At 40.4% G+C, this 23,353-nt stretch overlaps 1 protein-coding gene across 1 annotated transcript in view; it reads left to right on the forward strand.

Moving 5' to 3' along the window:
• The window catches only part of HYDIN (HYDIN axonemal central pair apparatus protein), a 340,806-nt gene that overhangs the window by 133,437 nt on the left and 184,016 nt on the right, over window positions 1-23,353 (forward strand). Inside the window, exons 14-18 of the mRNA XM_032424356.1 lie at window positions 2,601-2,836; window positions 5,522-5,622; window positions 7,781-7,916; window positions 10,526-10,690; window positions 11,993-12,145. Of these exons, the coding sequence (XP_032280247.1) occupies window positions 2,601-2,836; window positions 5,522-5,622; window positions 7,781-7,916; window positions 10,526-10,690; window positions 11,993-12,145 (791 nt within the window). The remainder of the gene's footprint in view (window positions 1-2,600; window positions 2,837-5,521; window positions 5,623-7,780; window positions 7,917-10,525; window positions 10,691-11,992; window positions 12,146-23,353) is intronic.

Raw genomic sequence — 23,353 nt, forward strand, 5'->3', positions numbered from 1 at the left:
CATTGAGCTAACTGAAGTTGGTAATATTGTCCCCATATTGGCAGTAAGGCGAATTCTTGAAGAGGTGTCTGTTACAGGTTAGTGTTAGAGGGCCTTATTTGCTTAGAGATGAAGATTCTAGATTTGGCATCAGGGCCTGTTGGGATTGGTGGTGTTAGATTATTATAAATCACTAAAGTAGATGAGAGGTAATAGTACTGTACTATTGGTTAATATCTGAAATGTTTAAAGTATGGTTATAAACATTTTGATGGTAAGATTGGATGTTGGATGACATATATAATAATTAATTAGATTGACTGGAGCTACAGTAGCATGAGAGAGCCAGATTATAGAATTTGGGTGGTGATTGTCCCTGAAGGAACACTGAAGCTTTGATAAACCCTCAGATTCATCAAAGAGTACAATGGACCAAGTAACGACTGATACGCCAGGTGATAGAGCCAAAGGGGCAGGGTCAGTATCTGCACACTCACTATTTTTCAGGAGCTACAAGAATATGTTAAATGAGAATAAGGAATTTAGAAGGCTGCAGGTATTCAGTGGACCTGACCATTGGATAATTTGGTCAGAGAAATTAGGGTTTGAGGGCAAAGCTGCTGGGATAAATATAGGGATTAAAAAAAAAAAAAAAGGCAGCATGGTAGTTGTCTTCCATGGCCCAGGTATGAACTGGTCATATATCACTCAAGAAGAAATATTTAAATTGACTTTAGGAGGGTGTTAAGTGGGGTGTAAATTAATTGTACTGTCCCTTAAAATCGTAATTGTAATGATTATAGAAAGAGCTTACAAAGGTTAGCAGAAAAAAAATCATAGAAAGCATGAGGAAAGCCTAAACCCAATAGTATTAGGATTTGATGCAAGCAGAAGCTTAGAAGTAACACTTTTATTAGTAATGACCATGCAGTCTTTAATCAAATAATATTCCCTTCTTTAGGCTTCTTAACAAGCAATATGGGGTTTACAGGTAGTTGTGAAAGGAATTGTTCTAGCTAGGAGCTTACAACTGGCTTTATTCTTGGAAAAACTTCTACCTTCAGGGAAATAGTCTGAGCAATGGTTTGGAAGGACCCGTGTGAATCCTTATACGAACCACTTCCAGAGTACACCTTACATTCTAAGAGTGCTTATTCCATAAATGGTCAGGTGAAATAAGGGTGAGGGATCTATAGTTTCAGGAGTCCTTGCTGAGAGAGTTCAGAAAAGTTGGATGCAGCAATACATGATTGTGAAACTGACTTTCGAGCAGTTCCTCTGGGATTTCCAAGAAAATCCTTCAGGTACACTTAATCAGGCAATTCTTTTTCCGTAATATATCTTTTCCAAGTAGATTGGCAGGTGGTGTCACAAAGGAGATATAAATGTGTTTCCTCCAGCAGCCCTAATGTGTAGACAAAGGCTCAGTCATGGGGATCTCAAGAAGTAGATCAAGTCAAAATACCCCCTGCAGTGATGTAGTAACTACTCCTGAGATCAATTGTGTTTTATTGCAGTAGGGTTCAAGGTAGAAAGAGTAATGTTTGCCTCTAGTAGAAATATGCATATTTGTTCTCCTCTTGTTCTGAAAGTGGTAGGAGATACAGTGGGCACCTCGGGAATCCAAAATCAGAGTTCAGTTTATTGCTTGCCAGGCAAGGAGGATCTGTATCTCTTAGAAAAGGACTAGGAGTCTCCCCGAACTGAACGTAGGAAGGCTAGATTTAACATGACAAAATAGCTTTGCCTAAGGGAGATAAAAGCCGGTGTAGTGGTCTCTGGCTGTTTCCAAAGGAGATTGTAAAGTCTCTCTCAGGAGAGGCTATTATTCGATTTTGTGTCATTGACCCTGAGTGTGTGAGCCTCAGACAGGTCCAGGATGAGTTATATAATGTCTTGACAGGCTCTAAGTCACACAGCAGGGAAAACCACACAGGCTTCTCTTTTCACACATTGGCAAATAAAAAGAGCAAAGAGGATTCAATTTCTTAAAAAAATCTGTACTCTATGCAAAAAATTAAATGCAAAATATACTGTTGGAGGACTATTCACCAAGCAGATACTAGAGGCTGCTTCTTGAGAGGATCCTGGATGGACATCAAGGGATGGTTTTATGTCTATTTTTGCTACATAGTAAGTGTATAAAAGTATTCATTGAAGGAAGGAAGGAAAGGAAGGAAGGAAGAAAGAAAGAAAGAAAGAAGAAGAAAAAGAAAAAAGAAAGAAAGAAAGAAAAAGAAAAAAAGAAAAAAAAGGAATGGAGACCAAGAACCTACATTTCTGAGTGTGTATTGTTATTAGATGCTCTGCAGCCTTGTTATTCAAGCTGTGGTCCATGAGTCTCTGACACCTGTCTCATCTGAGAGCTTTTTAGAAATCCAGAATCACAACCCTCCTCCTTTGTACAAGATTCCAGGTGATTCTTAAGAAAGAAAGGAAGAAAAGAAATGCATTCCTTGATTGTACAATTGAAGACTGTATCAGGGAGAAGTAGAGTTAAGGAAGTAACAATGAGTTGCATAGACATTTCATCTGAGAGGTTTGCCAATGCTAGCCGAGGTTGAAGTTCAAAGGAGGCTATAGTGGGGCTCTTACTTCTTACCTCACATTTTGTTTTCCAGGCTTCCCTCATACCTTGATGTGTTCCCTCAATAATACCTCCTTGGTCCCCATGACCTTCCAACTGCGTGTCCCTGGGGATGGCAATGGCCATAAAAGCATCTCAAGTTGCGATCAGTATTCAGACTACAAAAGATCATCTTGGAGCAAGGATGAAATACCCATAATGAAACCAAAAGAATTCACCATCACTCCCAGCAGTGGCACCATCCGCCCCCAGGGATTTGCCGCTATCAGGGTAAAGTGCACAGCCTTCCAGCACATATGGCCAAGGAGCCAAACTCTCAATAGTTATTAGGACCACAGCTAAGGTATGCTTTCCATGCCCACTGTCAGTGGGAGAGAGTGCCTCTAATTCACGTGGAAAAGTGGGCCTGTAAAGCAAGAAACTACTGGGGCCAAAGTAACCAGCTACAAATATATTGGGCAAAAAGAACAGACACCACTCTAGGGCATTTCCATCAATCTAGATGCATTGCCTTCACCAAAACAATGGATCCTAGTGATTCATGGTGGAACTGCTGCTCTATATAGATAGTGTCCATGGTGGTACGAATATTAAAAGATTTAAGAATTCATTGATAACTAAGGCCTACTTTCCTTCAGAATCAAATCGTTTATACCAATAAAAGTCCAGATTTGTGCCACAGATGATACCCAGTTTTTTAATACACATCTGGACTTCATGGTGAATGTAGATGTGATATTCCTAACAGTGGTTTATATTTAGACCCACAGTGTGATGCTCTGGTTATGGCCACCAGCAGAATTATTTCACAGCTAACTGAGAAATGTTTTACTGTCCTCCCTCACTTACTTTTGCTTCTCCAAAGAGTTAGGTCTAGCATTATTGAAGGCTACTAAATTGAAATTATTTTATCTTTTTCTGGGAAAGAAAAAATAAGACTTCCATAGCTAAGGTTGGTAATTTTCTCTTTAGTTGTTATCTTTGAATATTTAATTCAGCTATGGTCTTATCCCCCACATTCGTTTTAAATGTTTTATAATATCTCACCATGAATCCACTCATCCTCAGTCTCTCCTTCTGGGACTTCTTGGCTCTTCCAAGGGCTTCTCCGTGGACCTAATGAGGTTTATATCATATATTGTTATAACTTCTCAGGGTTGTGGTCTTAGTCTGCTTGGGCTGCTATTTTTACAAATACTCAAGACTGGGTGGCTCATAAACAACAGAAATTTATTTCTCACAGTTTGGAGACTGAAGTCTGAGATCAGGGTGACAGAATGGTAGGGTTCTGGTGAGGGGCCTCTTCCAGGTGGCAGACTGCTGATTTCCTGAGTCCTCACATGGTGGGAGGAGCTGGGGAGCTCTGTGGGATCTTTTTTATAAGGGCACTAATCCTGTTCATGAGGGCTCCACCCTCATGACCTAATCACCCCCAAGTGGCCCCACCTCCTAATTACCATCGCACTGGGGTTAGGACTTCAACATATGAATTTTGTTGGCAGGGGGAGTGGGGAGGACACAACCATTCAGATCATAGCAGTTCCTACCTGTGACTTTCCCAGGAAGAAGCACTGTTGCAAAGAATTTATTTTGTATTTAGTGCTCAGCCTACACATTACCTACCTTTTCTTTTCGCCTCTCACACATCACACAGGAAGATTTTAAAAGCCATAGCATCCATCTAGCAGCCTTCTGCCAGAGCTCCTTGTTCTTCTGCCTTCTGACCTTGGCTCAGAGATATAAACAGGGCTTCCTCACTCCAGGCATCTCTGCATGCTGGGGCAGCTACTTCTCTCTGAATCTGACAAGTTTGCTTTCCAAATCAACAGCTCCATCTTCTTTTCCCCTTTATATTTAGAAAAGCTTTCTTCAAGCTTCAGTTTTTGCTCCTGAACTATACTTCAACCATGTCTGTGTAGACTAGAATTTGCATCCAATGATTCCCTTTGCAACCAAGAAAAAATTTTTAATTAGTCCTTCATGCATAATTTATAGATAGAAAAGCTTTCACCTATGCCAGAAGCTGTTCTCCACATTTAGAAGTATCTCTTCCATTACAAATCATCTTTAAGCAATTAAAAATTGTGACAAGACTTCAACAGCCTGAATGTAAAATTTCACAATAATAAATAAAAAACATAGGGTAAAATATACTGGGCACATATTGTCCTTGAATAGACCTTTATTTGGAGCTTCCTGTTTTCTGCTCTAATAACGAATATGGAGGGTAAGGGGAGAGAGAAGATTTTGATTTTTTTTTTTTTTAAGATTTTACTTATTTGTCAGAGAGAAAGAGAGCAAGCACAAGCAGGGGGAGCAGCAGGCAGAGGGAGAAGCAGACTCCCCACTGAGCAGGGAGCCCAATGTGGGACTCGATCCTAGGACCCTGGGATCATGACCTGAGCTGAAGGCAGATGCTTAACTGACTGAGCCACCCAGGCATCCCAAGATTTTGATTTTTCTTGAAAAGAAGACTATCTAGTTGACTCCTTATGCTGGTTTCTGGAACTGTCATGGTTATGTTCATTTATTTTGCTCTAAGAGGTACTTAGCTATAGTGTTTTACTGGTGTATTGAATTTTCATAATGGATATAGCCCAGGGGCATAGAGAACAATTTAAATTGAGTAATTAAAATTTGTTTGATATGGCTCATCCTTCAGGGTCATTCTTCCCCCGATGCAGTTATATGACTTCTCTGATACCGTCTTCTCAGAAATGAGCAAACCTGTCGTGCTAAAAGCCATTTGGTTTCTAACCTGGCCTTTGAAAAAACTCAGCAGGCCCTGACCCCGAAATGTAACTTGTTCCACTAAAAATGTAAAACGCCATACATCCCATAATAAAGTACTTAGAAGCCCTACTCATCCGTGTGGCCCTCCCCTGCTCCTTTCCCCCCTGAACAGAGGGAGGGCTGGCCTTGCAGAAGAGCCGCTTTTCACCTTTTTCTTTCCAGGTGACCTTGTGCTCCAACACTGTGCAGAAATATGAGCTGGCGCTGGTGGTGGACGTGGAGGGCATCGGGGAAGAAGTGCTGGCGCTCCTAATTACCGCGAGGTATCACACTCACCTGCTTTCTCTCTTCCCCAGCGTCCCCTGGGCCGCCAGTAACGGGCTGCGTCTCCTAGAGGCAGCACGCGTGCAATCAGTTCCCACTGCATTTGTTCTGCTTTCCTGAGAAGGGAAGCTGCATCTGATATTCAAACGACAAAGCTTTGGAACAGCCAACGGCACCTTTGGTGGAGATAAGAGAAGGGATGTGTGTGTGTGTTTTGCAGGTGTTAAGAATAATAGTGCTTTCTAATGGTCTGCCTTTCCCAGTATATAACCAAAAAGGTTTTACCAGGAAAAGGTGACCAGTTGCTGGTTTTTATTTTTATCTTTAAATATAGTACTTCAGGGTTATGCCCAGAAAGAACAGTGTTCACAGTCCTGCAGTGGGAGATCCATTTAGCGAGACATCCTGCCTCGGGACACTGTTACCACGACTTAAATGCCGCCCAAATGAGGCCCTCTAACCACATCAACTCCTCAGAACCATCCCCACCTTCTCTGTGTTTTAATAGAGGTAGCAGTGAGCTCTGGGGCCAGCTGAAGATCCTGGCTCTGCCGTTTGTCAGTTGTGTCTCCTTGACCACGTTCCCGTCTTTCCCAGGGTGGAACGTGACACTGATGATGACGGTGATCCTAAGTAAATAAATAAAATCATGGGCCACAATTTTGCCAAAGCAAACAGGTGTTCAGGTCTGGGACTTTAGGTGGTATGTATGAAAATGCCATCATCTACATGAAATTACTTAGTAAAAACCTGATAACATGTCCATCCCATCCCTAGGAGATTGTGGAAGATGTACCGTAAAGGACTTGAAGGTCAAGGCCTTGCAATGGTCTACTTAGTGTTCCTTCCAAAGACCTAACTAATCATTTTGTTTGTTTAAATACAGCAAAAGCTCTCATCTGGTCCTTTCTATACCCAGGTTTACCTTTTTGCCTAGTCTTGCATTTCTTTTCCTTTCTGGGTGTGTCTATTCTGATACTCCCCCTACCTCAGCCCCCTTTCCCAGCAGGTATCAATAGGAAATCCTGAATTAAAAAAAAAGGGGGGTGTCTTAAGTGGCTATGCGTTTCCTGCCATGTATACTCTGTGACCCAAGTCAAATACTGTAAGTCCTATCAGCCACAGTATTCAGGTAGTAAAGGATTAGCTTTATGAAAGTCATCAGGTCAACTGGCAACTCCATTCTAGCTAAAAATGAACACCCGTCCCATGCTAAACCTCAAACTTTGGGTTAACAAGACTCTCTTTCATGTCATTATTTTTGGTGCAATCTGTAGGAACTGCTTGAAGACTCTCAACAAAAGAATCGCTTTTAGAACTTGCAGAGAGCAGGCAGTGACAGCTCGCTGTGCCCTCTAGCACAGGTTAATCAGCTCTCACTGAGGGGGCTCTTGCTCAGTGCTGTGGGCACTGTGCTATGCTGTTCGTTCGCATTACCTCCTGTATTTCCCACAACGCTCTGAGAAGAGTTCATTTTGCTTTCGTCAGTCCCTAGAATTACCTTCATTTTACCTCTGAGCAAAATGGGACTCTGGGAGGGACAGCAACTTGCTCAAGCTTGTACCTGTTAAGGTCAGTATTTGAGCCTGGCTCTTGATTCAGATGCCAGTACTCCTCACCGTGGCACTGTATTGTCACCACTGTCCGTGCCAGTTCCGGGTCGAGCAGCTGTCTGAGCCTACTGATCCAAGACAGCTGTTCTGCATAGGAATTAGAATTATTACCATAATTTAGGATGGTACAGACTGTAGCTAGTCCCTGGGGGACTCTGACTGGTCCAAAGCGTCACAGCTAGTTAGGACCCCATGCTGGTGGCATTGGCCCTATTTGACTTGGAAACCTAAGGATCTTGCACTGTGGGGGCGCCTTGGCAAAACAAGGCCAAATATGAAAAACAATGGAAATGTTAGTCATCACCCATGGAAGACTGCTGTTTAAGGAGTCCTGCTTCCAGCCCTTTTTTTGATTAAAAAGTGGTGACTGGGGGCTAAGGGATAGGAATGACAGGAGAGGAGATTTGAAAATGATTAATATAGTCATTAGAGAAAAACTTTGTGACAGTGACAAATGGTGTTTAACTTGGGACTCTGCCTTCTCCATATGTAAACAAGCTCTCTATCCTTTTGAATTCTTTAATGGGCTCCTTCCTTTGAGCAGGTGTATTGTACCTACCCTCCACATGGTTAACCCAGAGGTGGACTTCGGGCACTGCTTCCTGAAGTACCCCTATGAGAAAACAGTCCAGCTTGTCAATCATGATGACCTCCCAGGATGCTATACGGTCCTGCCTCAGGTGAGTTATGTTATCCTTTTCCAGTGTTGATTTTTCTTCAGTTGGATTTTCTTGATGAGAAAGAGAAACCCTTCTAAAGAGCCATATTCCTCAACACATGACCTTCTGTTATTCTGATTTTTAACCTGGCATAATCTGGGCATGAGGTCATAAAGCTGCAGCTGGATTGCCACCTGCATGACTGAGCGGCTACAGGTGTCAACAGTTATTAATTTCCCAGGGAAATTGCCTTTGATAAAGAAAGGAGAGGGTCAATTAAGCCAACATGCAGAAGTTGCACCTGCAATTAATTGCCTATGAATTAATCATTCATGGGAAATGAGGCAGAGCTAGGAGTTTTCATTTATGGCCATGGCTGTGACTTGAACAGCATCACTAAGATACGGTAATGCAGTATTTATAAATGGACTCGTTGAACTAGAAGGCTAGAGATACTACACAAAGAAGAAAAAAAGAAATTGTCTCCTAATGTTTTATGAAATGGATCTGTCCTCATGCCCCTACACCTAGCCAAGTGGGACACTAAGCAATTAAATACATGTGGATTAAAGATTCAAAAATATCTATACAGATCAAAGTAATGGAAGGTTACTAATGGGATGCAATTTACCAAGAATGCATTTGGATTTAAAACTCTATTGCTCTGTAAGGACAGTACTCTAGTAAAAATTCATGCAAAAAAAAAACAAACAAATCAAATGGGGTTTTTATTTGACTATAGGTTTCAAAGTGAGTTCAAAGACCAGTATGGAGGCCATGGAACCAAGGCAGGTTAGGCTGTATCAGAGGAACAAAGGGGTCAGCTAAAGGAAGGAGATGGCCACTGGTCAAGGCAGTGCCAGATTTTATCTTCAGGTCTTGACATCATAATTTTTTAGTGGAAACATAAAAAAAAATCATGTGTGGAGTAACCAGAATGGCAATCGACATCATCTGGAAATCCAAGTTCTATGAGAAGCACAGTGTTTAATCAGGAACAGAAAAGACTTAGCTAGGATGAAATAGCCATCCTTTACTAGTTGAAGGGCCATTATGTAAAAGGGGAAATTAGAATTATTCTATGGGCTTCTCTGAGACAAAACCAGGAGCCAAGGGTTGGGTTGATGGGAGACAACTTTTCTAACTTTTAGGTGATCGACAGTGGAACAGGCTAGCGTTGAGTGGCACCTGATCATCTTGAGAACGAGCAGAGCCTGCCCCTAGGGTGATGAGGGAGCTTTTTTTGCACAGCTGGGCTGGGAGAAGGGTGAAGTGCTTGCTTTGAGCACAGAATTTAAGGGGGGAGCCAAAAAACTCAGTCATCAAGATAAGCCATATTTTCATGTCACATTTTAAGAAATCCAAATCAATGCAAAATTAAAACAAAATATCAAAATATTAGATAAAGACAGAATCAGCATTGCTGATCTTCCCTTTGGCTTCGGGCACGAGTGAGGCTGGCAGAGAACTGCTGCATCGGCATGCTGAGTTAGATTAGGCCTTGTTAGGCCAGCCCAAGTGTAAAGACCGTGGGGGTCTCTGGACAGCTGAAATCTGTATGCTCTGTCTTTCTCTCCAGGAGCTGAGGTTTCCCAGAAGTACCCAAACTTGTTTGGCCATGGGATTTTTAAAGTTGTATTTGTTGCTGTTTTTCATAAAAGCTAGTGGGGTGCCTGGGTGGCTCAGTTGGTTAAGTGGCTGACTTTTGATTTCAGCTCAGGTTGTGATCTCAGGGTCCTGGGATCGAGCCCAATGTCGGGCTCCACACTCAGCAGGGAGTCTGCTTGAGATTCTCTCCCTCTCCCTCTGCCCCTCCCCCTGCTTGCCTTCTCTCTCTCTCAAATAGAATAAATAAATCTTAAAAAAAAAAAAACAAAACTTGTAATATGTTACAGAGCAGGGTTTTGAAGAACATACAGTGATAAACGCCGGTTAACATTCATTCATTCATTCATTCACCTACCTATTTTGCCGTTTAAAAAAACACGTACTGAGCATATGTTTTGGGTCAGGAAATGGGCATGTATTGAGGAGAGGCCCAGGTCGTGCCCTAGGAAGTTGACAGTCCATGGAACAGATGGACACATACATAGTACACACTGTGGACTAGGACTACAGGATGCCCCCTGGGGACAGAGGAAAAGCCCTGGGTCTAGAGCATGGGGGATACCTGCAGGTGTTCAGGATAGATTCAGCTCAGTCGAAGGGAGGGGGCATTCCAGGAAGGGTAACACAGGTACAGAGGGCTGGAGGTAGGAAGCAGTATCATGTGCTCAGGAAATACCAGGAGCCTCTGTTGACAAAGCACAAAGGGACGAGATGGGGGGAGGGGGTGAAGCATGAAGACCTGGAGGGCCAGGCCAAGGAATTCGGCCCATGGACTAATTCACATTGCGGAGAATTTCAGCATCTTGTTGGGTTGTGCACTTTGGATTGGGGCCTCATGCACACCCCTCTTCCCTTTAGCAGAATTGAGGTGCTCATCCCCATTTACTTGCCTGAATGGTGACACACTCTTAAAGAACCTCCATGGACTCAGAATGACACTTGTTTCAAAATAACTTAATATGCTATTTCATTCATACCCTGCCAGGGGCTTGCTTATCCATCTGGCTTTTCTCTCCCACCAGGTATATGGAGACACACCTGCCGTGTTACTCTCCAGTCCCATGCCCTGTGGAGTCATCCCTCCCCACAGCACGGTTCACATACCTCTGGCCCTGGAGACCCAGGTCACTGGGGAATATAGGTCCACAGTTTACATCTCGACCTTTGGGAGCCCGGACCCCCCTATGGTGAGAGCCAATTTTCACAATTACAGTTAAATTTTTTTTAAATTATTTTATGTTAGCATACAGTACCTCATTAGTTTTTGATGTAGTGTTCCATGATTCATTGTTTGCATATAACACCCAGTACTCCATGCAATACTTGCCCTCCTTAATACCCACCACCCATCTCCCCCCTCCCTTCTGTAACTCTCAGTTTGATTCCCAAAGTCCAGAGTCTCTCATGGTTTGTCTCCCTCTCTGATTTCCGCCCCCTTCATTTTTCCCTTCCTTTTCCTAATGTCCTCCATGCTATTCCTTATGTTCCACAAATAAGTGAAACCATATGATAATTGTTTTTCTCTGCTTGACTTATTTCACTTAGTATAATCCCCTCCAGTTGCAAATGGTGGGTATTCATCCTTTCTGATGGCTAATAATCCATTGTATATATGGACCGCATCTTCTTTATCCATTCGTCTGTTGAAGGGCATCTCGGCTCCTTCCACACTTTGGCTGTTGTGGTGCATGTGGCCCTTCTTTTCACTACATCTGTATCTTTGGGGTAAATACCCAGTAGTTCAAATCAAAACCACATTGAGATACCACCTTACACCAGTTAGAATGGCAAAACTTGACAAGGCAAGAATTACAGTTAAAATTGCTGTACTTCTTGCATACTCCATATTTGCTATCTTCTGGTTTACATTTTCATTCTGCAATAGTAAAATACTGGTGCTGTTTGTTTGAAGTGATTCTGAATGTTTACAGAGTAAACTAGGGTTTTGCTTTTATCTCTTCATGTAAGGTGCCATAGATAAGGCACCGGACTTAAAAAGCAGCATCACAAAGGCAGGCCAACTCGAAAGGTGCCACTGGTGCGGGCACCTGCCATGAGAAGGTCACTTGCTGAGCAGGCAGCACTTTATGAAAGAAGAAGGCCCCTCTTCCTCAGGCAGACACAATGCCTTGGTGAAGGCACAGGGCTGGGGAGAGCAGAACAAGGTGGATTTCAGTCCCCAACCTACACAGCTCTGTGCCGTGGACAGCTCTGTTGTTTCCTCTCAGTATGCGGCTTGGGCTGACCAGGCAGGCCAATCATCCTTTTTGGGGAGGAATTCCAGGCTGGATTCATGGGTCTGACCAGCATGGCCATCTCTGTATCCCTCTGACCACAGAGTACAGAGAGACGGAATGACAGTTCTCATAAGCACCCTTTAATGCCCCTGCTCTTTATAAAAGTGGTGGCCAGAAGCTTCTGTTTCAAACAGTCTCCAAGGCCAGCCATTTTTAGCTATTCTCCTGTTCTTTCTCTTGCGTCGAACGCAGGTATGTCGCATAAAAAGCATCGGAGAAGGCCCAGTTATCTATGTACATCCCACTCAAGTTGATTTTGGCAATATCTACGTCTTAAAGGACTCCCCGAGGATTCTCAACCTATCTAACCAGTCCTTCATCCCCGCATTATTTCAAGCACGCATGGTGAGTAGATGGCGGGACCATCATGGGACGAAAATACAGCTTTGCCTATACTTACAGGCAGTGGTCCTGTTTTTACAAAATGCCTTTGAAAATGATCACCAGAAGTAGAGATTTATATGGTTCGACTGTCATTCTCATCCCCAGTTCCTCTTTATTATAACTCTTTTGTTGGCTAAGAAACACAATATGCATATAGTTTGGTAAACAAGCAAATATATTTAGTATAATTTCGGGAGGATGCTTCAAAGATCTTATTACTGAACTGTACCTAAGCCCGCCCACCTCCAGAAAACACCTTTTTTTTTTTTTAAAGTTAGCAGAATGTTTTACTTATAAACATAGTGCAAAAGTTAAAGATTCTTTAAAATGACATTTTATAATAGTCTTTGATTCTAGAAAGCCAAACATTCCATAATTAGTAAATCACATATGAAAAATGAACAGCCTTCAATGACCGAAGAAAGAATATAAATTGCTCGTCGCACCTCAAACTTCAGAGAGAAACTGCCTGACGAGGTTACCTTCTGAATGGCTATGAGCCCTGTGTTCTCTCCCTCAGAATGGACCCTGGTGACTGGCACCTGGTTGGCCTATCCTCAGGGTGCACAGTGATCTCTCAGGGACCAGGAGAGCAAAGTTCATGCCCAGCATGTTCCCAGCTCACATACAAGAACGTGAAAATAATTGGCACCTTTTAAATGTCTCTGTAACTGAAAATGCCTTTTTATATTTAATTTGAACCCTTTTGGCCACAAATTTGTTAGTATACTTATTCTAGTTTTATCCTCTCTTCCTTTTAGCAATATTTTAACGTAGTTTATAAGGATGTGTGAAATACAGCAAGATAGTATTTGCCAAAAGTCGAAATTAAAGAAAACAGCAAAACAAGGATTGATACAAAAATAGATATGTAATAGTTCTATAATGAGTCTGTCTTATGTCTATGTATTTTATAATGATATTTAGATCTGCTGGTCTTCTATAAGCTAATTTTTAACAGACAATACCAATTTTTACAGAATTTAGAAATTTCTTATCCAGCAATTGAAAATAATTTTGATTTTAGAAAAAGGTTTATAAATTTAAATATAAAATTTTACCAGCATAGCCCTTCTCCTATCCCCAAGTTATTGATATTGGAATGAACGCTAACATTTGGTTTTAGTATTTGTCAGATATTTCTGAAAAATCAATTATTAATTTTTTAAAAGTCACCCATTAAAAGGAACAGGATCATCGTTTTCTGCTGACTTGTGGCGGCTCCTCAGAGTCATTGGTCCCAATAAGCATTCATTTACTGTTGTTCCTTTTTATTATCATTTGTCATTAGTTCTTATAAAGGCAGCCATTTCCTGCACAGTCACTGCTCTTTGTAGCATGAGGTTTGGACGCAACCGCACCCGTGTCGCGGTGCCTTGTGGATCTTGTGTGGAGAATAATGTCTAATAATATTTAAAGAAAAATCCTACAGAAAAGACGCCTCGGCTAGTCTTTATCCAATGAGTTCATTGATGGTTTGGTGGAAAGCAAGGGGTACTGCCTAGGAAGGGTTGCTTGTGGTCCAGCTTTGTGTGTGCTGAGCTCCCAGTGGAGGAGGCAGAGAGGCATCCGAGTGGTCGAGGTGGCCCAGGAGGGTCTGAGCAGATTACAGAGGAGGAGATGGGTGGAAACCACCAGAACGCTTAGGTACCGGGGTAGCACCCGCCACCTGGTTCATTCTCAGGTAGCTCCAGATTTCACTTTTTGATACATGTTAAAAACCAAAAAAATCACACCAAGAATCTATTGGTTTTTACTAATACAGTTTACATATTGAATGACCCAGCTGGTTGTTAAAATGGGATTTTTTCTTTTCCACAAAGGTTGCATGATTCCATCTTTTGATTCTTTAGTATCCTTTTAAACGAGCAAGCTCCAGTTTCAAGCAGCCAAACGTGTGATACAAGCGATCTGTTGTAGACTGTTTTTCCCACATACCCTCTCTTGGAAAACCGGTGTTGGTTGAGCCGATTGTCCTTCCAGCATAAAAGTAGTTTCAACTGTAATTCTCATGGCTGAAAAGTTAACTCCTTTCATATTTCAGCTGGATTTTTTTATGGATATCCTAATAAATAAATACTAACGTGTTAATATTATAGGAATTGAATGACACTAACTGGGAAATTAACTACAGTGGGAAGAAATAGAAATACCATTTACTAAATTTCGAAACTGATGTACAGTGCTGAACCTGCAAATTCATTCTCACAGAAATTACCAGGCATTAGGGAAAAGTTTCAGTTACTGGTTTTTTTCCCTAAGTAAGCTGAGAGCTCAGTACCCAGGTTAGCGGTGGTCAGATATTTATTGCATTTCATTTCTCACTCAGAGATAAGCAGGGCAAGGGCACACTCTTCACTTCTTCTATGATTACTAAGGATTCAGGTCTGGAACTTCTCTCTTCCTGCTGGATGCCCTGATAGGCAGGCTCATCCTCTCTCCTCTTTTGGCTGTTGGAAAATGTCAGCCCTCCCCCGATGCGGCTCCCACTGTCAGCCGCTTGCCACATTCAGCCTTGGGCATGGCCTGCACATCACAGCAACCGCTGTGATTAGATTCTCCCTTGCTTGGCAATAGACATGTGTTTGCCATCAGCTGCAGGGGCAGGAGATAGGAAGCTGGAAGCCCACCTTCACCATGCTGTTGGGAAAATAAATTACACTTGGAGTGTTTTTGAATTTCTCAGAAATAAATGCTGTATTAAAAAAAATGATTAAAAACCCTGAAACTTCTTAGTATAATATGGAGTGAAGAAACAGTGAAGATTATATTTTTTTTCTGTTTCAGTAAAGCTTAACTTGTTCTGAGTGTTAAAAAAAAAAAAATTGATTAGTAAAAGCAGAGGGTTGTGTGACCTGGAACAGTAAGTTCTCCTTTGCTTTGGAATGCCTGAAATACCAGCCTCCCCTAAAGGTTCGCTGTGGCTGATTTATTTGGATTTAAGATGAAGGACTCAAAACAGTAGAGTAAGTCACCTCTGCTTTGGAGGGTTAAAAATATCAGAATGTGAGAGCAGAGCAGAGAAAGGCCGTTTTGGCAAGAGTGTGTAGGCTCTGCTTTACCCACAGCGCTCCTGCCTTCTCTCTGGGTGATGGCAGAAATGAGGCAAGAGTATGGTAGTCCTCTGGACCCTAGGACCATCTTAAGATATCACACCCCATGATGTGTGTGTGAAGAGAAGATAGAATGAGCTGTTTCTCAGTTTTCAGTGGGTACATTAGCTCTGCTATGGGAATGAACCACTGCATCTATGGAAGGAAACAAGTAAGAAAAAAGGTATATGGAAAAAGGAAAAGAAATGGGCATGAATCCGAGACCAAATGCAGTTGTTATACCTCTTTATATATATTTTTTTGTTTCTTAGAGATTTTGCAAAATAGTAGCTTTGTTTACTAAGGCATACATTTACAATATAGTACTTAGGTTTTAGCTCCTAGCTCAACTCTTCTGTTGAATATGATTTATGCCATAGCTTTCTGTGTCCTCAAACATACCCACTCCCTTAAGGTTTGCAGTGACCCCATTGAGCAGATCAGATAACTGAAGTTCTCTTGGTTGAGAGAATTGCCCACAGTAATACGTGAAAGAGTGGCATCCCCTCTGCTATAACTCAGATTTTCTGAATTTTAGTCCAGTCCTTTTTTCTTACCAAAGAAATGTTTGATTCTAGAGGTCAAGAACTGTGTGTATCTAACATATTTTTTAATACAGAAAAATTTAAGAGATATGCTTAACACTGGAAGCTAACACATGTTAACCTTTCCCCACACTTACCTCAGATCCTTTACTTTAAAGAAATCATGTAGTAATGTTAAAGTTGGAACCCCATCTATTCTCCTTGTCAGTCTCATTTTATTCTTTTTTCAGAGGCAACCTTATCATGAATTTGATGTGTATACAAGCCATGCTTTTTATATTACAAGTATATATGTGTTTATAAATACTCTACAGTGACATATTGTTGCTTTTTAAATGTATATAAATTATATCACTGCATGTAACATCTTGTGACTCATTTTTTTAGACTCAAGATTATGTTTTCAATATCTATTCATGTTAATACTATAAATCTATTTAATTCATTTTAACTGCTGTGAATATTCCATTTATGAATGGTTTGTTTATCTCTTTGCCCACTAGTTGACAGTTGGGTTATTATAACAATACTTTAGTTAACAGATACAGGTCTCCTTGTGTGCATATGCAAGATACATATACTTTTGGGTATGTATAGAAAGGGTATACGTCTAGCAGTGGAATTGTTGGGTCTTAGGACAAGTGCACTGTCGACTTCATTAGATATTGCCAAATTACTCTGTAAGGTGATTATATCAATGTGCCCTTCCAAGATGGTTTGAGACATCTATTTCTTCAGCAGGCTAAAATTTATTATTGTCAAGTTCTTGCTAGTCTGAAAATAGAATACAATTTAATTTGTATTTCCCTTATTACTGTTGAGAATTTTTTCATTTGGGTCTCCTCTTCTGTCAATTATCCATTATCAATGACCTATTTGTAGATGTTCTTTATACATCATGGGCACTGACCCTTCATTTATAATGGGGTTTTGGATTTTCTAAAGACATTTTTAATTTAATGTCAACTTTATGAATCTTTCCTTCCTTGTGTCTGTTTTTTATTTATGGTTTAAGAAATATATCCCTGCTCTTCTGTTTAAATAGCTTTAGACTCATTTTTCATGTCTTTAATCCAACTAAATTTATTTCTGTATAAATGTGGATAAAGTCTATTTTCTTTTTCATAAAGAAAGCCATGGGGTGCCTGGGTGGCTCAGTCGGTTAAGCATCTGACTTTGGCTGGCTCAGGTCACGATCCCAGAGTCTTGGGATCGAGTTCCTCTTCGGGCTTCCTGCTCAGTGGGGAGTCTGTTTCTTCCTCTCCCTCTACCCCTCCCCCTGCTTGTGCTCTCTCTCTCTCTAGTTCTCTCTCTCTCAAATAAATTTAAAAAAAATCTTAAAAAAAAGTCAGTTGTCCTATCACCAGTTACTTAATAGCCCTTCCATTTTTCATTGATTTATAAAGCCTTCGCTGTTATATTCCAGATCTAATATGTACCTGGGTATGTTTCTGAGCTTTTTGTTGTATTCCATTTATGGTACCCCAATGTCAGTATCCCCACTGTCTTAAATGGTGCAAGAGTATGGTAGTCCTCTGGACCCTAGGTCTTAATGATAACAATAATAGCTAACACTCATTATGTACCAGGCTCTTTCTGTGTATTTATGTAATGCTCTACAACTTGAATAAATGGGTATGAGGCACAGGGATGATGAATAAGTAGTCCAAATTTACATGACTAGAAAATGAACACTAATAGCTGTACTGCTGTCATTAGTCTGAATATCTATTAGGGTTTCTTTCATGTCCTTTTAATAAAGGCTTACACATCTTTTGTCATCTCTTCTAAGTTTCTTCTTGTGAATGGTACCTTATTTTTATTGCATTTTCTAATTAAATATTAACCATGTCAAAACAGGGTGGTTTGACCACCTGAGAGATTACATTGTCTCCCGCCCACCCTTTCTTTTTTTATTCTTTAAATATTTTAAATTTTATTTATTTTATTTTTTATTTTTTGCTTTTCCTTTTCTTTTTTGGTTTCTGACCTCTTCAGATTTATCTAGTGTGTATTTGGCTTGGGTCATGGTTGATATTTTTGAGTCGGTTCACTTGCTCATCCATTCTTCTCTGGGCAAAATGACTAGAAAGAGAAATTCACAGCAAAAGAAAGAACCAGAGGTAATGTTCTCTGCCACAGATCTAATTGATATGGATATAAGTAAGATGTCAGAGATGGAATTCAGGATAACAATTATAAAGTTAATAGCTGGGCTTGAAAAAAGCATAAAAGACACTAGAAAATCTCTTAGTGCAGAAATGAGATATCAGACCAAACTTAAAAAATGCTATAATGAGATGCAGTCTAAATTGAATGCTCTAACAGCTAGGGTGAATGAGGCAGAAGAGAGAGTAAGTGATCTAGAAGACAGGCTAATGGAAACGAAGTTGAGGAAAAGAGAGAAAAACGACTAATAGCCCATGAAGAAAGGCTTCAAGAAATTAATGATGCCATGAAACATACCAATGTCAGAATTTTGGGGATGCCTGAGGGTGAAGAGAGAGAGAGAGGGCCAGAACGTATATTTGAGAAAATTATAGCTGAGAACTTCCCTAATCTGGGGAAGGAAACAAGCATTCATGTCCAAGAGGTAGAGAGGACCCCTCTCAAAATCAATAAAAATAGATCAACACCCTGACATATAATAGTGAAGCTTGCAAATTTTAGAGAAAAAGAGAAAATCCTGAAAGCAGCTCCAGACAAGAGGCTCCTTACCTATAGAGGGAGGAACATCAGACTAACATCAGACCTATCCACAGAAACCTGGCAGGCCAGAAAGGGCTGGCATGATATATTCAGGGTACTCAATGAGAAGAACACACAGCCAAGAATATTTTATCCAGCAAGGTTGTCATTCAGAATGGAAGGAGAGATAAAGAGCTTCCAGGAAAGACAGAAACTGAAAGAATATGTGACCACCAAGCCAGCTCTGCAAGAAATATTAAGGGGGATCCTATAAGTGAAGAGAGAGCCCCAGAGTAACATAGACCAGACAGAAACAGAGACAATCTACAGAAATAGGGACTTTACAGGCAATACAATGACACTAAATTCATATCTTTCAATAGTTACTCTGAATGTAAATGGGCTAAATGCTCCAATCAAAAGACACAGGGTATCAGATTGGATAAAAAAGGAAGACCCATCCATATGTTGTCTACAAGAGACTCATTTTAGACCAAAAGACACCTCCAGACTGAAAGTGAGGGGGTGGAGAACCATTTACCACGCTAATGGACCTCAAAAGAAAGCTGGGGTAACAATCCTCATATCAGACAAATTAGATTTTAAGCCAAAGACTATAGTAAGAGATGAAGAGGGACACTATATCATACTTAAAGGGTCTATCCAACAAGAAGATCTAACAATTGTAAATATTTATGCCCCCAACATGGGAACAAGCCATTATATCAACCAATTAATAACCAAAGTAAAGAAACACATTGACAATAATACATTAATAGGAGGGGACTTCAACCCCCCACTCACAGCAACGGACAGATCATCTAAGCAGAAAATCAACAAAGAAACAAGAGCTTTGAATGACATACTGGACCAGATGGACTTCACAGATATATACAGAACATTCCATCCTAAAACAACAGAATACTCATTCTTCTCGAATGCACATGGAACTTTCTCCAGAATAGATCACATACTGGGTCACAAATCAGGTCTCAGCCGATACATAAAGATTGGGATTATTCCCTGCATATATTCAGACCACAATGTGTTGAAAATTGAACTCAATCACAAGAGGAAATTTGGAAGGAGCTCAAACACTTGGAGGTTAAAGAGCATCCTAGTAAAGAATAAATGGGTCAGCCAGGAAATTAAAGAAGAGTTTAAAAATTCCTTAAAAAAATCATGGAAACTAATGAGAATGAAAACACATCTGTTCAAAACCTTTGAGACACAGCAAAGGTGGTCCTAAGTGGGAAGTACATTGTAATACAAGCCTCTCTCAAAAAATTAGAAAAATCTCAAATACACAAGCTAACCTTATACCTAAAGAAGTTGGAGAAAGAAGAGCAAATAAAGCCTAAACCAAGCAGGAGAAGAGAAATAATAAGATTAGAACAGAAATCATGAAATAGAAACCAGAAGAACAGTAGATAAATGAAGCTAGAAGCTTGTTCTTTGAAAGAATTAATAAGATCCATAAACCTCTACCCAGACTTATCCAAAAGAAAAGAGAAAGGACCCAAATTAATAAAATCATGAATGAAAGGGGAGAGATCATGAGCAACACCAGAGAAATATAGACAATTTTAAGAATTATGAGCAACTATATGCCAACAAATTAGGCAATCTGGAAGAAATGGATGCATTCCTGGATACTTATAAACTACCAAAACTGAAACAGGAAGAAATAGAAAATCTGAACAGACCAATAACCAGCAAGGAAATTGAAGCAGTAATCAAAAACCTCCCAAAAAACAAGAGTCCAGGGCCAGATGGCTTCCCAGGGGAATTCTACCAAACATTTTTTTTTTTTTAAAGATTTTATTTAGTTATTTGACAGAGAGAAAGAGAGACAGCGAGAGGGAACACAAGCAGGGGGGTGGGGTGAGAGAGGGAGAAACAGGCTTCCCGCTGAGCAGGGAGCCCAATGTGGGGCTCGATCCCAGGACCCTGGGATCATGACCTGAGCTGAAGACAGACACTTAACGACTGAGCCACCCAGGTGCCCCTCTACCAAACGTTTAAAGAAGAAATAATACCTATTCTACTGGAGCTGTTTCAGAAAATAGAAATGGAAGGAAAACTTCCAAACTCGTTCTATGAGGCCAGCATTATCTTGATCCCAAAACCAGACAAAGACCCCATCAAAAAGGAGAATTACAGACCAATATCCCTGATGAACATAGATGCCAAAATACTCACCAAGATCCTAGCCAATAGGATCCAACAGTACATTAAAAGGATTATTCACCACGACCAAGTGGATTTATTCCTGGGCTGTAAGTGTGGCTCAACATTTGCAAATCAATCAGTGTGATAGATCACATTAATAAAAGACAAGAATGATATGATCCTCTCAGTTGATGCAGAAAAAGCATTTGACAAAATACAACATCCTTTCTTGATTAAAACTCTTCAAAGTGTAGGGTTAGAGGGAACATATTTCAACATCATAAAAGCCATCTACAGAAAGCCCACAGCAAATATCATTCTCAATGGGAAAAAACTGAGAGCTTTTCCCCTAAGGTCAGGAAAATGACAGGGATGCCCACTCTCACCACTGTTGTTCAACATAGTACTAGAAGTCCTAGCCTCAGCAATCAGACAACAAAAAGAAATAAAAGGCATTCGAATTGGCAAAGAAGTCAAACTTACTCTTTGCAGATGACGATACTTTATGTGGAAAACCCAAAAGACTCTACCCCAAAACTGCTAGAACTCATACAGCAATTCGGCAATGTGGCAGGATACAAAATCTATGCACAGAAATCAGTTGCATTTCTATACACTAACAATGTGACTGAAGAAAGAGAAATTAAGGAATCAATCCCATTTACATTTGCACCAAAAAACCATAAGATACCTAGGAATAAACCTAACCAAAGAGGCAAAGGATCTGTACTCAGAAAACTATAGAACACTCATGAAAGAAATTGAGGAAGATGCAAAGAGATGGAAAAACATTCCATGCTCATGGATTGGAAGAATAAATATTGTTAAAATGTCTATACACATTCAATGCAATCCCTATCAAAATGCCATCAACATTTTTCACAGAGCTGGAACAAACAATCCTGAAATTTGTATGGAACCAGAAAAGACTCTGAATAGCCAGGGGAATGTTGAAAAAGAAAACCAGAGCTGGAGGCATCACAATGCCTGACTTCAAGCTATATTACAAAGCTGTGATCATCAAGACAGCATGGTACTGGCACAAAAACAGACACATAGATCAATGGAACAGAATAGAGAGCCTGGAAATGGACCCTCAACTCTATGGTCAACTAATCTTCGACAAATCAGGAAAGAATATCCAATGGAAAAAAGACAGTCTCTTCAATAAATGGTGCTGGGAAAATTGGACAGCCACATGCAGAAGAATGAAACTGGACCATTCTCTAACACCATACACAAAGATAAACTCAAAATGGATGCAAGACCTAAATGTGAGACAGGAATTCATCAAAATCCTAGAGGAGAACACAGGCAGCAACCTCTTTGACCTCGGCTGCAGCAACTTCTTCCTAGAAACATCGCCAAAGGCAAGGGAAGCAAGGGCAAAAATGAACCATTGGGACTTCATCAAGATAAAAAGCTTTTGCACAGCAAAGGAAACAGTCAACAAAACCAAAAGACAACTGACAGAATGGAAGAAGATATTGCAAATGACATATCAGATAAAGGGCTGGTATCCAAGATCGATAAAGAATTTATCAAACTCAACACTCAAAAAACCCCCAAATAATCCAGTCAAGAAATGGGTAGAAGGCATGAACAGACATTTCTCCAAAGAAGACATCCAAATGGCCAACAGACACATGAAAAAATGCTCCACATTACTTGTCATCAGGGAAATACAAATCAAAACCACGATGAGATACCACCTAAACCAGTAAGAGTGGTTAAAATTAACAAGACAGGAAATGACAGATGTTGGCAAGGATGTGGATAAAGGGGAACCCTCCTACACTGTTGGTGGGAATGCAAGCTGGTACAGCCACTCTGGAGAACAGTATGGAGGTTCCTCAAGACATTAAAAATAGAGCTACCCGATGACCCAGCAATTGCACTACTGGGTATTTACCCCAAAGAGACAGACATAATGAAACAAAGGGGCACCTACACCCCAGTCTTCATAGCAGCAATGTCCACAATAGCCAAACTGTGGAGATGTCCTTCAACAGATGGTTGGATAAAGATGTGGTTTATATATACAATGGAATATTACTCAACCATTAGAAAGGATGAATACCTACCTTTTACATTGATATGGATGGAACTGGAGGGTATTATGCTAAGTGAAATAAGTCAATCAGAGCAAGACACTTATATGGTTTCACTCATATGTGGAATATAAGAAATAGCGCAGAGGATCATAGGGGAAGGGAGGGAAAACTGAATGGGAGGAAATAGAGAGGGAGACAAACCATGAAAGACTCTTGACTCTGGGAAACAAATTGAGGGTTGTGGAAGGGTAGATGCGGGTGGATAGGGTAACTGGGTGATGGGCATTAAGGATGGCACATGATGTGATGAGCACTGGGTGTTATATGCAACTGATGAATCACTGAATGCTACATCTAGTTATATTATTTGAGTTACACTACCGATATGATTGCTATCATATTATTTAGATTTTTGCATCTGTTTATAATTTTTTACATTGCATTTTTCTGGTTTGGTATCAAGAATATCATATTCTTATAATATGACTTAGCTTTTCCTCTTTTGAATTTTTGAAAAGATCTTTATATAATCTACATAAAGTGGGATCCATTCCTCGGTGAAAAAGGCATTTAGTCATAGGAATTTCATGTGTTTATTGAGGGCGGAAGATGTACAAG

Source organism: Phoca vitulina, unplaced genomic scaffold (assembly GCF_004348235.1).
Source record: "Phoca vitulina isolate PV1807 unplaced genomic scaffold, GSC_HSeal_1.0 scaffold30, whole genome shotgun sequence".
NCBI classification, from domain to species: domain Eukaryota; kingdom Metazoa; phylum Chordata; class Mammalia; order Carnivora; family Phocidae; genus Phoca; species Phoca vitulina.